General features: G+C 37.4%; 2 protein-coding genes across 2 annotated transcripts; one reads left to right on the forward strand and one right to left on the reverse strand.

Moving 5' to 3' along the window:
• Nucleotides 1-344: 344 nt before the first annotated feature.
• Nucleotides 345-9,014, forward strand: LOC6640783 (lipase 3). Its single transcript, XM_002063648.4, has 4 exons — nt 345-1,021; nt 1,114-1,272; nt 8,193-8,277; nt 8,406-9,014. Exons 1-4 carry the CDS (start codon nt 368-370, stop codon nt 8,747-8,749), a joined length of 1,242 nt encoding a protein of 413 aa, XP_002063684.3. The 5' UTR covers nt 345-367; the 3' UTR covers nt 8,750-9,014.
• Nucleotides 9,015-9,083: 69 nt separating this feature from the next.
• Nucleotides 9,084-13,377, reverse strand: LOC6640784 (ubiquitin-protein ligase E3C). The gene is made up of 7 exons (XM_002063649.4): nt 12,747-13,377; nt 11,525-12,684; nt 11,344-11,465; nt 10,515-11,285; nt 10,306-10,450; nt 9,550-10,249; nt 9,084-9,479 (listed from the first exon to the last, which is right to left on the reverse strand). Exons 1-7 carry the CDS (start codon nt 13,080-13,082, stop codon nt 9,312-9,314), a joined length of 3,402 nt encoding a protein of 1,133 aa, XP_002063685.1. The 5' UTR covers nt 13,083-13,377; the 3' UTR covers nt 9,084-9,311.
• Nucleotides 13,378-14,280: the final 903 nt, after the last annotated feature.

Here is a 14,280-nt window from a genome sequence, read left to right on the forward strand (position 1 = left end):
TGATTTCAACAAATTGTGTATACCCTGTTAAAAACTAATAAATTGTAGAGTATGAAGTTGTTAAAGTTTTTTATACAATACAACAAAATAAGGTTTTTAGGTAAAATATGTTTTCTAGGCCTTTAGCCCATTGATCGTTGGAAGCTACCTAGTTTGAACAATTGACAGGCTTTGGTTAAACAAAGCTTATTTAAATTTATTTATTTATAGCAATATACACACGCACACACACACACACATGTGGAGTAGCTCACTCTGTTTACACACATTGCGTATACGCGGTGTGAAATCAGTCACAAACGCAAATTGAATGGAAATAATGAAAACAGTCGATATTCGAACGTCTCGCCGTAATCATGTCAGAAAAATGAATTGTTCGTGGGTTTATCTTATAGTCTGCGGACTGATCGGTTTGCTGGCATCTTGTCTGGTCATTGGCCAGCAGATCGATACCATTTGCCGGATAGTTCAGCGACATGGACTCGAATGTCAAGTGCATCGTGTGGTTACTGCAGATGGCTATCAATTGACTATAGAACGAATACCAGTGTCGAGTAATCAAAGTTGCGATGCGGCCAGACGTCGTCCTTTTGTGCTTATGCATGGTTTAATTGGCTCGGCGGGTGATTTCGTGACAACCGGAATGGGCCAGAGTCTGGCCTTTCGATTGCATCGGCAGTGCTTTGATGTCTGGCTACCAAATGCTCGGGGTACCACATATTCGCGTAGTCATCGCTTATTACAGACAAATCAGGCAGCCTTTTGGCATTTCAGTTGGCATGAGATTGGCATATATGATCTGCCAGCGATAGTCGATTATGTTCTCGGCCAAACGGGGCACAGTCAATTGCACTATGTGGGCCATTCGCAAGGGACGACAGTGCTATTGGTTTTACTCTCACAGCGACCCGAATATAATGTACGTTTTGCTAATGTGGCTCTAATGGCACCGGTGGCATTCCTCAAGCATTTGAGTAGTCCGCCATTGCGTCTGCTGGCCAGCGATAGTCGGGCGGTAACAGTGCGTATACTTGATCAACAATGGCAAATATAAAATTTGCCAGTGATTTTACCCAAAAACCAAAAAAAAAAAAACACATTTCACATTTGCAGCTGCTGCTGAATCAACTGGGTCTACATGAGCTATTACCAGCCACGGCTCTTACTCAGGTGGGTGGGCAATATTTCTGCTCCTCGTCCCTGCCCACCTATGCCCTTTGCACACTCTTCACCTCGCTATATGTGGGCTTTAGTGACTATCCGTTGGATCGTGTGAGTACGATTATATGTATTTATATGTCTATATATACATATATGTATATGCGAGCCATGCCCATAATTTAGCCAACAAAGCGAAATATTCGCCATCCCTTTCCCCACTCACTCTCTCCCTGTGAAAAAGTTGTTCTGTGTTGTATGCAAAAAGTTTTTATTGCACTCAAGAGTGCGTCCCCCCTCCGCCCTTTCACGTACACTCTTCCCAACATCAGTAGGCCCTCCCACACCCTCTCAAACCATCTCCACAAACAGACAAACACGTTTGGCGCCGGGCTTTAGTTTTTCGGTAATAAAAGTTATTTGAATTTAAATGCGTAAACGAGCTGGCTTTGCCCTGGTCTGGCCTGGCCTGGACCAGAACACTTCCTGGTTGCTAAAACTATAAGCGGAACGAAAAAAGGGTAAATTAGCTATTACCTGAAGGATGACGATTGGAAGTCAACGTTTCCTTTAAAGATTATCCACATGATAATTTAGAGTATTTAGATAGTCTACTAGTTCGTTCGAGATATTCAAATTTTTCCAGCAAAAGGTGTACGCTAAACTTTTGCCTGGCTTCTGGAACACAGTCTCATCCCCCCAGTCATTTCCCTCACTCACATTACGTATACGCCACATTGCCTTAAACACTTTTTGTTTCCCGCACACGGTACATTTAAATTTTTGTTTTGCCATGAAATATGGCAAATAAATCGCGCTCGTGTAACAGCAAAACTAACACAAAATAAAACAAAAACAACAAAAACGAATATATATAAAGAGAAGAAACGAAAAAGAAAACGAAGGTGGAAAAAATAGAAAAAGTAAACTTTATGGCTTATCTCTCTCTTTTGGCCCCAAAATATACGGGGGCCAATGCGTGCTCAAAAGGCTTAGGACAAGTGGGAGAATGGCGAATGGCAAAGTGGCGTCAAGTGCTTGTTAGTTATTAGGGTAAGGGCACAAGCCAATTGGCCGCCACCAAAAACAAGGTGAAGCTGGATTTAAAGTTTTCCCATTTCCATTTCCATGGAGAGGCATGCAGGTAGCTAGAAGGTAGTAAGAAATGGCTAAGCCAATACTCACAATTTCAACAAATTTTATCCACAATCAGTTACATGCGCATATATTTTCTGATTCTCCTTATCTCCAAGGGAATTGTAAATCTTACATAAGAAATCGAAAAGTCAAAAGGATATAAAAAATGAGATTTTCAATAGTCAAATATATATATATATATCTGCAAGCAAACAAATCTGTCCGGTGGCAAGTGCAACCGACTGTCGCATTCTAAGTATCTGTTTCTGGTATCTTTATCTCAAATTGTCATAACTCGCCATAAACAGCAACAAATTTGAAGACGAAACGCAAGACGAAAAGTGTAAAGAAAAGAGTCAACAGGCAAACAAATAAACAAACAAACAAACTGAATGTCTCTCTGTCTGACGGACTAAGGAGACGCCGCTGCATATTTATGTAGCTTTCCTTAGGGCAACGAAAATTGTTAAGCAAATAAAAAAATAAAATATAAAAAAATAACAAAACAAACAACATCAAATTTAGCATTTATAACGCATTTACTATGCTCTTTCTAAATCGCATTTTTTGAATTATGCTGAGATTTTAGTTGCTACGCAAGGACAATTAGTATACAATGTATAGCTCTTGGAAATTATTCTAAAAAGATTCTCTTGAGATTTTTTCTAAGTCGGTTTTATTCTATATCTGACTATTACAACATCTAGACGTTTAGCTAGGTAAAACATTTACAAAAACGATACAAATAATGTTTTTGAGTTTTTTTTTTTGAAAGTTTAATCTTTTGATATTATTCCTATTTTCAACTGCTTTTTATGGAAATTCTAGCACCACATAGTCGAAAATTATCCAAGCATTCTTTTTTCAAGTCAATGAAATAATCAGTGAAGTCTTGACAAAGCTTGACCCAATTGTCAATCCAACGATCGAAATGGAAATTAGGAAAACTTTCTCACCCAAGATCTATATACTCCTCTTCCTCTTAAACTAATGACTTATCTATATCCAACTGATTTCCCTTAAAATGTATCGAATTACTCTTTAAAATCTAGAGCTAGACCTGATATTGAATAGGCCAAAGAATTTTGAAGCAAAAAAATCAATTAAATCGAAATCAATTAAGGAGAAAGATTAGTAAAATCGTTAAAAATCCTTTATAATGTTATCACTTAAGCATTACAACTTCAAATTCTTATGAAAATTGCTCATTCTGTTCATAGAATCTTTAAACTCTCGATGTATGATTTTAGGTAACATAATTACTTAAACATTGTGGACAAAATTATTCCAAATGGCTTAAAGACTATCCTTTTAAAGAAGAAGTTTTGCATTTAAAAAAGATAATTGAAAATTGAAAATAATAAGAACCCGTGACCAGAAATAAAAAATATTGCGTCAATCAGTGTCAAATAGAGTTAGAATTAGTAGTTACTACTAACGTAAATCTTATATTCATGATATAGTGAACATATTTTTAGACTTATTAGCACTTGCAGTTTGTCTTATTTAATGCATTGAGGGAAAAATGGGAGATCAAGTGACTAAGTCCACTTGATTGTTGTCCAGAACGTTGTTCAGCCGGCTGATAATAATAATGGTCAATCTTTCTTTATAGATATTACCTCTAGATACAAATATCTATAAGAGAGTTCCTTACGAATCAGAAATCCTGCACAAATTTACGAATATGCAAGTAGATAATTTTTAAGGCTTTGATGGATACTTAAAATTGTATTAGAAGAAGTGTTAGAAGATGTTTAAAAGATACACAGCTCTCTCGGGCCAAATTCAGTGTTATTGAGGATAAAATATAATTAATGCATATACACATAGTGTCTATCCTAAAAAAATAATCTTATCCTATATAAATAGTTTTATCACCAACTGTAATGAAAAGCTTTATCAATTATAACTGAGACTACAAAATTAACAAGATATTGTCAACCAGAAACAGAAGCAACAGTTTAGACTTTTTAAAGCAATCAACGAAACTTAAAAAAAAAAAAAAAAAGAGAATCATAAGACGTCCATTTATTACAAAGGCCTGGCAAAGTCCTTAACACGAACTCCAGGACAACGGGTGGTGTGACTTAAATCCGTGAACCTCTTTAAAACAAACAAAAAATACGATTTCCATTAAAACTTTTTATAACAACCGATCCAAAACAGAGATTTGCATACAAAATTGTTTCTGCTCAGAGTTTTGCCAACTATTCATATGACTTGAACTTATTATCCTTCTCAGAGAAGAAAAAACTTAAGTGTCGGAAATTTTTTGCTTCCCGGCGTTGCATGCTTCAGGCTTTAGTTAATATATCGTTTTTGGGGAAAGAGGAAAAAGACGCTGCCAGGCAAATGGAGCTTGCGTTACTTGTGTGACAACTTGCCGAACATACTTTGGATAGACGTCCAAATAAATATTTGTGCATATTTAGCCAACCCCCACAACCTTATGCCACCGCCCCCGCCCCCTGCAACTGTCGCCCCGCCCATTCGTGGCCGGCATAAAGTTCAACACACTTGGCAAACTGCAATGCGACAGCAAAGATTCAAGAATGGCAGAAAAAAAAATACAGCAAAACCAAAAACCGAAAAGAAAAAAATAATAAAGAAAAAGAAAAACAGCAAAAATCCGGGAAAAACTCTGTTGGAAATACAAACAAGCTGGCGGCAGGCAGCAGGAGAAAAAAAAAGAAGGAAATTGCGAGTATTTGCCACAAGTTGTTGCAAGCACGCAGCGAAAATGCCAAAGAAAATGCAACGACCAGGCGGCGGAAAATCAAATAAACATCAAAACAAAACAGAAATAAAACTGAAAAGAAAAGCAACAACAACAAAATACACACACACGCACACACCAACACACACACATTCATACATTCATTGAATGTCGCCGCAGGACTCTGGTCAGGACGAGGAGACGAGTAGCTTGAATGGATGCTGTCATGGCAATTTAAAGTCGAGCGATTTACATAAAATTGTGGCAAATGAATAGCATGCGAATGATGCGGATAGCATATAAATATAAAATATAAATATGAAAATTATTATACACATTTCATATATTTTTTATATTTTTTTCTATAAATATGCGTAAACTTTTGTTTGTTCTTCTTGCCACGGAAATTATATATACATGAGCAAGTTTCTATATATGTACATACACACATGTGTACATATATGAATGTATACATAGATAACATTATCATTAGCTCGATTCCGAGGACTAGGGACAACAAATGTTATGTAATGTATGTGAATACATATACATATATACCTAAATATGTACTCTAGACGGCATTAATTTTTTGACTTTACTTGAACGTTGTTTCTATTATATTTATGAATGAAGAAACATCAAAGAAGTTAACTTTGAATATCTCAAAGTTCATATATCCTTGCAGTCTTTGGAAATTATTATCTTATAATGTTTCTAAAGCTTCATTTTCTTCTCAATACATAAGTTAATCAGAAACTCGTTTTTTAATTGTTCGTATATCATAAAATCATATCTATTTGGTCCTTACAACAGAAAAGTCTACCACGACCAAAAAGCTAAAATTTAATCAAACAAGTTTTTGTAAATTTACAATTATTTTATTTGGCTAGATTAAGAGTCGTAACCTGCTAAATTAGATTTACCAAGATTTGTCACAAGACGTCCAATCCAAACGGCGCACTAAAAGTTTTGGTATATAGCATATTCATATTTTAATAGCCATTATTTTCCCTACATTTTTGATAAAATTATTAGTTGTTGTTGCTTTAAAACTTCCCAACAAAATGAGAAAACTCGAATATGATTCAAATGATTCGAGTGTCTTATTGTTAGTACATTTTGATACTTTGACACTCAATTTATTCCCTTTCATTAAACAGAGTTACGTATTTTTAGAGATTTGACAAGTTCTAGCATTCACACTCATTCATTTCATTGTGTAGTTGTCAGTCATTTATTTGAAATTAACTCGAATGGATTCATTCGACTATCATTTTTCTCTCATTCTTGCAGCTCTCTAATTTACGACCTGTTTGAAATTTAAATCAAACCTTGCATTTAGGCAATTCTTTTCATTTCAAAAATGCTAATTTTTTAACATTGAAATGGCAAGATATTAAATTTCAATAATGTGAATTTCGAATCTTTGATTTGTATTATTTTTCCCAATAGACATTGTGCAAATTAACTCTTTTCGCAAAAGCTTTCTTAAACCACAACAAACTAAAGAAATACATCTAAAAAACCCACGAAAAATAATTGTTCTATCATTCTCATTTTGTTGACCCTTCCAATTTAAATATTTGTTTTAAAGAGGTTTCACGTAAGATTGTTTCATCAAGAAATAAGTTAACTTATTAAATTCTTAATAACTTATTTTTATTAAATTAAACAATTCACGTCATTGGATCCATAAAAAATCGACTTGAGTGCCAGAACGGGAGTTTGCTGTCGTGGTTCGCATAAAAACAGACTGGGAATGTTTAGAAATTAAACTTTATAACTCAGGGCATCATTACCTACCTATTAAGGAACTTAGAGATGGGATTGTTATTGCCTGGGATAGCATTTCTTTAATAATATCTCTCATTGAGCATACAGCTGTGCTCAAAAATATAGTAGCGCATCACCTTACAACATTTATATTAATTTTTCGACATGTTAAACATGAAAAATTAAACCTTTTTTTTCATATTTTTTAAAGAATAGTATACAAAGATGAGAATATATGTATATAGACAGCCGCTCACCTTTTATCCTGTCTATGATTTTAAATCTTATATATTCATAAGATGTATTGACTTTAAAAGCCATTTAGAACCCAGATTTCAATATCTTGACGAATGTTATCAATTTAGTTGTCATACGGTGCGTATTCGTAATTTATGGGCCGAGAGTTCTAAATTTGATATACGGTCTATAAAATTTAGAACTCTATGAAATACTTAATACATTTAATCACAAAGGAATATAAAACTCAATTAAATTATCTACTTTAATTTGTGACATTAAATATTTTGCACTGATAATTTTGATCCAGCTATAAGTTCAGGGATGTTGGCCCTATATACTACCAGATAAATAGAATTTTAACACAATTCTTCAATTCTTTTGTCTTTATTGGTAACTTCCATTTCCTCAATCGTCTCTACATAGTTAAAATAAGCGTTTATCCTTAAAACGCTTCTCACAAGAAACTAAATCCAATAACTTTTTATTTGATAAATAACGAGTAAATGAAATAAGAAAAGCCGAAAAAAAAGGACAACCTCAAAACTACAACCACGAATTGAACCAAAATTAAACCTTACCTTTAATTTAAACATATTACTTTAAATGTTTGAACCCAAATTCAATCCCAATTGACATATTTTCCAATTCAAGTTAGAAATATTGCACTCATGTAGATATGTAGGTACAACTTTATACGTTCGGTCAATCCTCTTTGGCAAATCGATTCCTGGCAAATCTGAGGGCCAACAAATAAGCAGCTAATTTCAAAACAAATAATAAAAAAAAAGTGGGGGAACAAAAAAGGAAACCAAGTCCCTGGCCAGCCATCAAAGCAAGGACTCCAACGACTCGGACACCGAATCGCCTTTGCACTATGGGGACCTTTAGATGGGGTTTTGTGTTTGTTCATCTCTATATGTGTGTGTGTATCAGTGTGTATGTGTTGTGCACTTCCGTCTGCTTTTGTGTCGCAATGAAACGGAAATAGCAGCCCGAACATATACACACAACACCCACACACACACAGATGAATGGACAAGGCAGGGCAAGTTTCCGGTTAGCCTCGTAAAATTTAAACGGTTTTTTGGATTTAAGCCTTTTTCTTGCTTCCCCCCCACCTTAGCTTATTGGCAATGCATTTTCTTTCTTTCACCACGCCATCTAGAACATCTTTCCACGCATACTACAGACGACACCGGCGGGTATTTCACGTCGCCAACTTCAGCATTTTGGACAGCTCATCAATAGCGGTAAGTTGAAACACCTGGCGCAACTGAATATTGATGACCACCACCACCACCACTCACCCCACCACCATCACCAGCAGCACTTTCCACCCAACAACATTCCATTCATATTCATTCTTTTGATTCTGCAGGCAACTTTCAACAGTATGACTATCGTTCGCCTAGGCTCAATCAGTTACGTTACGGCCAGGTTGTACCACCCTCGTATCAGTTGGGCAATGTCCGCCTGCAGCGACTACAGATCTTTTATGGCACTCGTGATGCACTTGCCAGTCAGGCAGATGTACAACGATTGGTACGGGAGTTAAGCACCAGCAACAGTCGCTCCATCAGCCTCTATCAGGTTCGAGGCTATAATCACATTGACTTTCTGTTTGCCTCCACCGCACCCAAAATTGTCTATGACCGTATTATACAACAAGCCTGGCAATTCGACACAGCCATCCCAGCAGCAGGAGCAGCAGCTGGTCGTTAAGAAAGTCAGCCGGCGGAGAAGTTGCTAAAATTTAATTGAAACCTAATTTATTGCCAATAGATAAATCTATATTAACAAAAGATTGAAACATTGGAAGTTACATCATTGGAAGGGACCATCTCCAGCGAGAACCATATAGAAAATATAATTTATATAGGAATCGAATTATTATTTCCTCAAGTCTCACTTCATCAAGAGCTGAAATTCGGTTTTAGGTTTACATTTATATTTTGTAATACAAGTTAAAAAAAAAAGAGAAAAAAGAAAACTCAAATAAAAATCAAAGAAAAATAATGCAATTGGGGGTGGGGGGGAAATAATTAAAAGAGTAAACTTTTGGGAAATTAAACAGACCTCTTTACGCTTTGTAATTTACACTAAACAATTACGTTAATAATATTATTTGATGTACATATAAAATTGGAACAGGAATCGTTGCACCGTCTGTAATCCTGTCCAGAAATTGGATATGTCTATGGGTGGAGTGTGGATATCTATAGGAGTGTATGTGTGTGTGTGTGTGTGTGTGTTGGTGTATTTGTGTGTGTGATGTATATCCGACCTAACTTAATTCAAAACCTACACCCGATTGTATGGCGTAGAGTAACTTTTCACGCATTTGATCAATTGTCTTAAAAGGAGGCAGCTTCAATAGATTGGTACAGGTGCTAGCCGTGGGCAGACGTTCCATATCGCCGGCATTTTGTATAAAAAATGGAGGATCCAAATCCTGTTAGAAAAATAAAGATAGAATTAGAATATGAATCAATTATGGGAGATTGTGCCAATTGATCACTTGCCTTAAAACCAAGTAAAGGTGGCCTAGAGCAACTGGTTACAAATTTCAACAGCTGCCTGCGCTGTAGATCATCGAAGCCATCGAGAGCCGACCAAAAAGCGACAATGGATGGATGTTCGGGCGTATATTCGCCACCATATTTGCAATGCCTCTTAAGATCCTCCAGATCAATGGGTATTTCGGCACCCGAAATGAGTATTTGCAATTCCTTATTGCTAAACATATACAGCCATTCGATGGGCAAAACATTCGATAATCCCTTACGGAAAGCATTACAATGTCGCCGGATTTGTACATTTAACTTGTAGTCGGCAATCAATTGAAGATATTCGATGCGATTCGAATTGGTAACTGGAATGCTTTGGCCCTGCGGTTTTAGCTCAACAATCTGTGTCTGGCCCAATGAACTGCTGGCAACTGTGAAATCTAAATTCAATTCACTAACATCGCCCGTATAGTCTTTCAAGTACAATAGATTGCGATATAATTCTGGATCCAAAGAGGCCAATTGATGTATATCAACATCTGAATATTTTCCAGCCAATTTGGTTAGAAAGAATTCAGCTAAGGGTAATTCCACCAATAGATTCTCATAGATGGCTTTACCCAGAATGCGACCAATGAAATAATAATGTTTCTCATAGTCAGCAAACAGATCAGCGACATTAGGATTCGGATACAATTTGTTATCCGTTGTGACCCTGTAAGAATGATAAAAATTTATAATATTCCAACCCAAAACTCTCGAAATACTTACATAAAGAATCCCCTGTTGGGATCAAAGGCAGTTTTAATGAGCTCTGACAGGAATTCACGAAATACTCCGCCACCATCAATGCCAGCCTCATCCAGACCCAATGAAGATACAAATTGTATGCGAAACTTTAAACGCAAATCGGGTTCTGAAAAATTGGAAACAATTCTGATGAATGATTATCCGCTTAGTGGGCAGAAAGATGTTCTTACCATTTTCAGGCCTCAACTTGTCATAGGCATCTTCATATAGATGCGATCTACGCACTGTAATCACTATGGATGGTCCTTGTAGAAAAGCCTGTAAATTTCCCTGCACACGCATTTTATTGGCCGCCACGAGGCCTTGAAGTATGCTTACACGTTTATTGAAGGCAACCACAAATGGTATTTCACGTAATATGGTTATCGAACGCATCTGCTTGGTGGACATTGGTGGACCATTCTCGAAATCTTCGCGAGTAAAATCACGAATAGGTTGAAATGGACGTATACCCCTCAAACGACTGCTATGAGTCAGGGGCAAATCAGTCGGTCTATCTAATGGCAAATCCAAGCGATTTACTGTCCAATGGGATTCCGGGCAGAAACCCAAACGTAAATCACGCGTATGTATCTGATTGAGCACAAAGACGACTACGTTAAGCAAATTGGCCCAGATTTGTTTCTGATGACGCAATCGCTTATCATCGGCATCCGTGTGACCCAGGACACTGCGATAGTTGGCCAAATTTGAACGCGTTTCGGGAAAAGCCAACTCCACCAAGCCCAAACTGATGTCATTCAAAGTCTTCGACATTTGCACAATTTCCGCTATGGAAAATGGCATAAGGCGAACATGATTAATGGGCTGGGTATGCGTCGATGCCAGTATTAGCTTGCTCTCCACAAATTCCACATCATGCAAGGTGGGCAAAAGGCGTCCAAAGAGCATACAAAATGTAGCTAGTAATGGTATCGTACGATCTACGCCCTGTTGTTTAGCTAAAAGTGCAAAAAATATAAGTTAGTTTGAAAAGATGAAAAATTTCCAAATACTTACGGACAACACCCTTTGAAATGAGTACCAGGGGAGCCGAAAAACCCAACTGTGTGGATTCAGCAGCCAATCTGAACCAAACAGCCCGTATAAACTTTGGTGTAAAGGCCAAAGTGTAAAGCAACCTAAAAAGTAAAATGGTTTAAAAGTGTTAAAAAATCCTTAAACTTAAATTCTAACTCACTTGTATTCAAAAATTGCATGCTTATTGTAGATCATTAAATTGTGACAGATCTCACAGAGGGCATAGATCAATTGTCCATGCTCGATATTAGGCTCCAATTGTTGAACTATAAAATTCACACGATCCGTTTCATTCAATATGGCTATGGATTCCAGCAGACAAACTTGTTCTTTGGCACTCAATTCAACATATGGACGACTTGTTGATTGATCCATGTCATAGTCCAAAGCGGCTGCTGGTGGTAGAGTCTCCCCATCATCAGAATCATCATCAGATTCATCATCTGTATCCACATGACGATGCTGAGCCGAGGCATGATTACGTAAAGTCGATTTGGGTAATTGTAAAATATTGGGCATCATTTCAGATATGAGACGCACATACACTATGAGAAGGGAACTCTGCTGTAGGCCAGCAAGCTGTCTTCGGTCAAGAATCAATAGAGAGTTGAGCAAGTAAGAGCTTAAGAAAGTCTCTCTAATAGACTGCGACAAATTTTGTCCCTGCTGTGCCGTAGAAAACAAGAAACTACGTCGACTTGATGCAACATCCAGGGATGCTGAAGCTGATCCTAATGAACATTCCTCCAACAAAACAAATAGTGATCTCATAAGCAGTCCAAAGGGAAACTCTGGCCATTCAGCCAGACAGGGTAAGACAAAATATCTAATAGGATCCGTATAGGGCATGGACAATATATCCTTAATGAACTTTTGACAAAAATCCTGTGGCATGATCTGCATATTTTGATTGCCAGTCGAAAATGCTCTTTGTGCCACACTTAACGGACGCTCAAGTAACTGCAGCAAAGCTTCGGCCAGAGGATTGGGGGCATGCAATGTTTCCCCATCCAGAGGAGGGCATTTCTCATCTAACAGCTTACGCAATCGTAGAAAATAATTTCGATAAATGAGGAACCCAAAGACCTTTTCCAAATATTTAAGTAGCAGCGTTTCATCCTCCACATGCCGTTCTACGGCGGACACAGTGGTAAAGGTTTCCAACATGCGTAATGGAATGGCCTGAGCACTGTGCGGAAGAGCCAATTGGAGTAGACACGCATCAAGAAGTTTGCACACTCGTAGCAACCAAATTGCATCCCGAGCTGAATGCTGCAGTAAACGTGACGGATTACGCAGGATTTGCTGACAGATTTCAATCTGTAAAATAACCAAAAATTTAAACAATGAAACCATAGGATAGAAGGAGTGTAAGTAAGTACCAATCGTTCGCTATCCTTTGTCTCGCGGCTGCTGTAGAAGAAATTCAAACGTCGCAGTAGAAAACTTAAGCTCTCGTCCTCTATTACCCGATCGCGATGGGCATGTAGATATGCATCGAAGGCCTCACGTTCGGCTCTTTTACGCCGTTGTCGGTGGATGAATGAACGCGCATACGACTGGAGCACCACAGCTCCATTGGCTCTCTGGCGCAGCTCATTGCGCTTCTGGCGCTCCTGCGCTGCCTTTCGTATCACAGTTTCACGGTCGCAGGTATGCGAAGCTCCACCTAGACTTTGTATTGGTCGTCGTCTATATTGTCCATCGAAGCCAAACATGATGTGACTAAATTTTTGTTATTGCCCCAAAAATGTACACAAGCAGCTGATCTCGGTCTATCTCCCTCGCTCTCTCTCTGTTCCTCTGTCCAAAACACATTCAATTGCACTCCCCGTCTTCGACACAGCTAGCACATTATTTGGAAAACAGAAGCGACAGACTATTGTTTCTGTTGCTTTTCTTAAGATATCAAAGCTTGTTATTGGTAAATTTTTGCCGCACACTTATCTAGCCATTCGGTGGCCACGTTTAATTTGATTTTGAACTAATTTGCAAACGAATGATTTGTATATTTTTCATAGAGCTGTAAAATCGTGAATGTTAAGTTAACAGCATCGATTCTGGGCACTGTTAAATCGAACAGAAGTATCGATAACAGGTGTTTAGGGTATTCCAGCTAAATCGTAGAATCGCTTACGTTTTTTGTTACTGCGACGCAAATAAAGTAGTTTTGTTTATTTAAAGACGATTTTTATTAAAAATCTATTTTTTAAGTAATTAAGAGTACATTTTTTCTTTATTTAACTTTTTGTTAATTTAAATTGTCTCAAAAGTTTTGGGGAATCCCCTTACGGCTTATTAATTTTATAATTGACTGTTAATCAGTGTGGCCAGGCCAGCAATACAAAATTCAAAAATCAAGTACTTTTTCGGAACTGTTTACATTCTTTAATTAAAACTTATTGTTAGTTTATAAGTGCTTAGATTTTTCAATTAACTCAACTAGTGCTAGGGGGACATCCAGACTTGGATCGTTTACCAGAACCATATCATAAGCTTCCATGAATTTAGATAGATTCTGTTCCACCTGTTCATTCAGAAATCCAATTTTAAGAACTGTTTTAACTTGGGGTAGAATACCGTTAATCAGTTGCACATCTTCTAGTTTGCTTCCCAGCAGTACAATATTCTCTTTTAACATCTGATTATCGTCAGGTTTTATTCCTTTTAAGACTAAGCCATCTTGGCATTCCAAAGAATCTTCGATTACATGAATGTTTTCGTACTTGTAGTTGGCTTGTCGAATAAGTGAGACAATACAGTCACCCAGACCACACGGTGAATAGAGAAACAGAGGAACTTGCCGGTGTGACAAGTGTTCCAGAAATTCTTCGGTATAGTCCCTTAACGACGCCTTAATTTGTGTTGTCAACAATGCTGGAGCTTCGCGTAACTTAACACCTTGCAGAAGTTGCC

This window comes from Drosophila willistoni, assembly GCF_018902025.1.
Source record: "Drosophila willistoni isolate 14030-0811.24 chromosome 2L unlocalized genomic scaffold, UCI_dwil_1.1 Seg168, whole genome shotgun sequence".
Classification (NCBI taxonomy): domain Eukaryota; kingdom Metazoa; phylum Arthropoda; class Insecta; order Diptera; family Drosophilidae; genus Drosophila; species Drosophila willistoni.

Bases quoted from the DNA above. Each gene is read 5' to 3' on its own strand.
- LOC6640783 (XM_002063648.4), top strand. From the start codon at position 368: ATGAATTGTTCGTGGGTTTATCTTATAGTCTGCGGACTGATCGGTTTG. The intron at 1,022-1,113 runs GTGCGTATACTT...TCACATTTGCAG, and splicing joins GCGATAGTCGGGCGGTAACA to CTGCTGCTGAATCAACTGGG. The intron at 1,273-8,192 runs GTGAGTACGATT...CACGCCATCTAG, and splicing joins GTGACTATCCGTTGGATCGT to AACATCTTTCCACGCATACT.
- LOC6640784 (XM_002063649.4), bottom strand. From the start codon at position 13,082: ATGTTTGGCTTCGATGGACAATATAGACGACGACCAATACAAAGTCTA. The intron at 11,286-11,343 runs GTAAGTATTTGG...TTGCACTTTTAG, and splicing joins CATTTCAAAGGGTGTTGTCC to CTAAACAACAGGGCGTAGAT. The intron at 9,480-9,549 runs GCAAGTGATCAA...TTTTTCTAACAG, and splicing joins CACCTTTACTTGGTTTTAAG to GATTTGGATCCTCCATTTTT.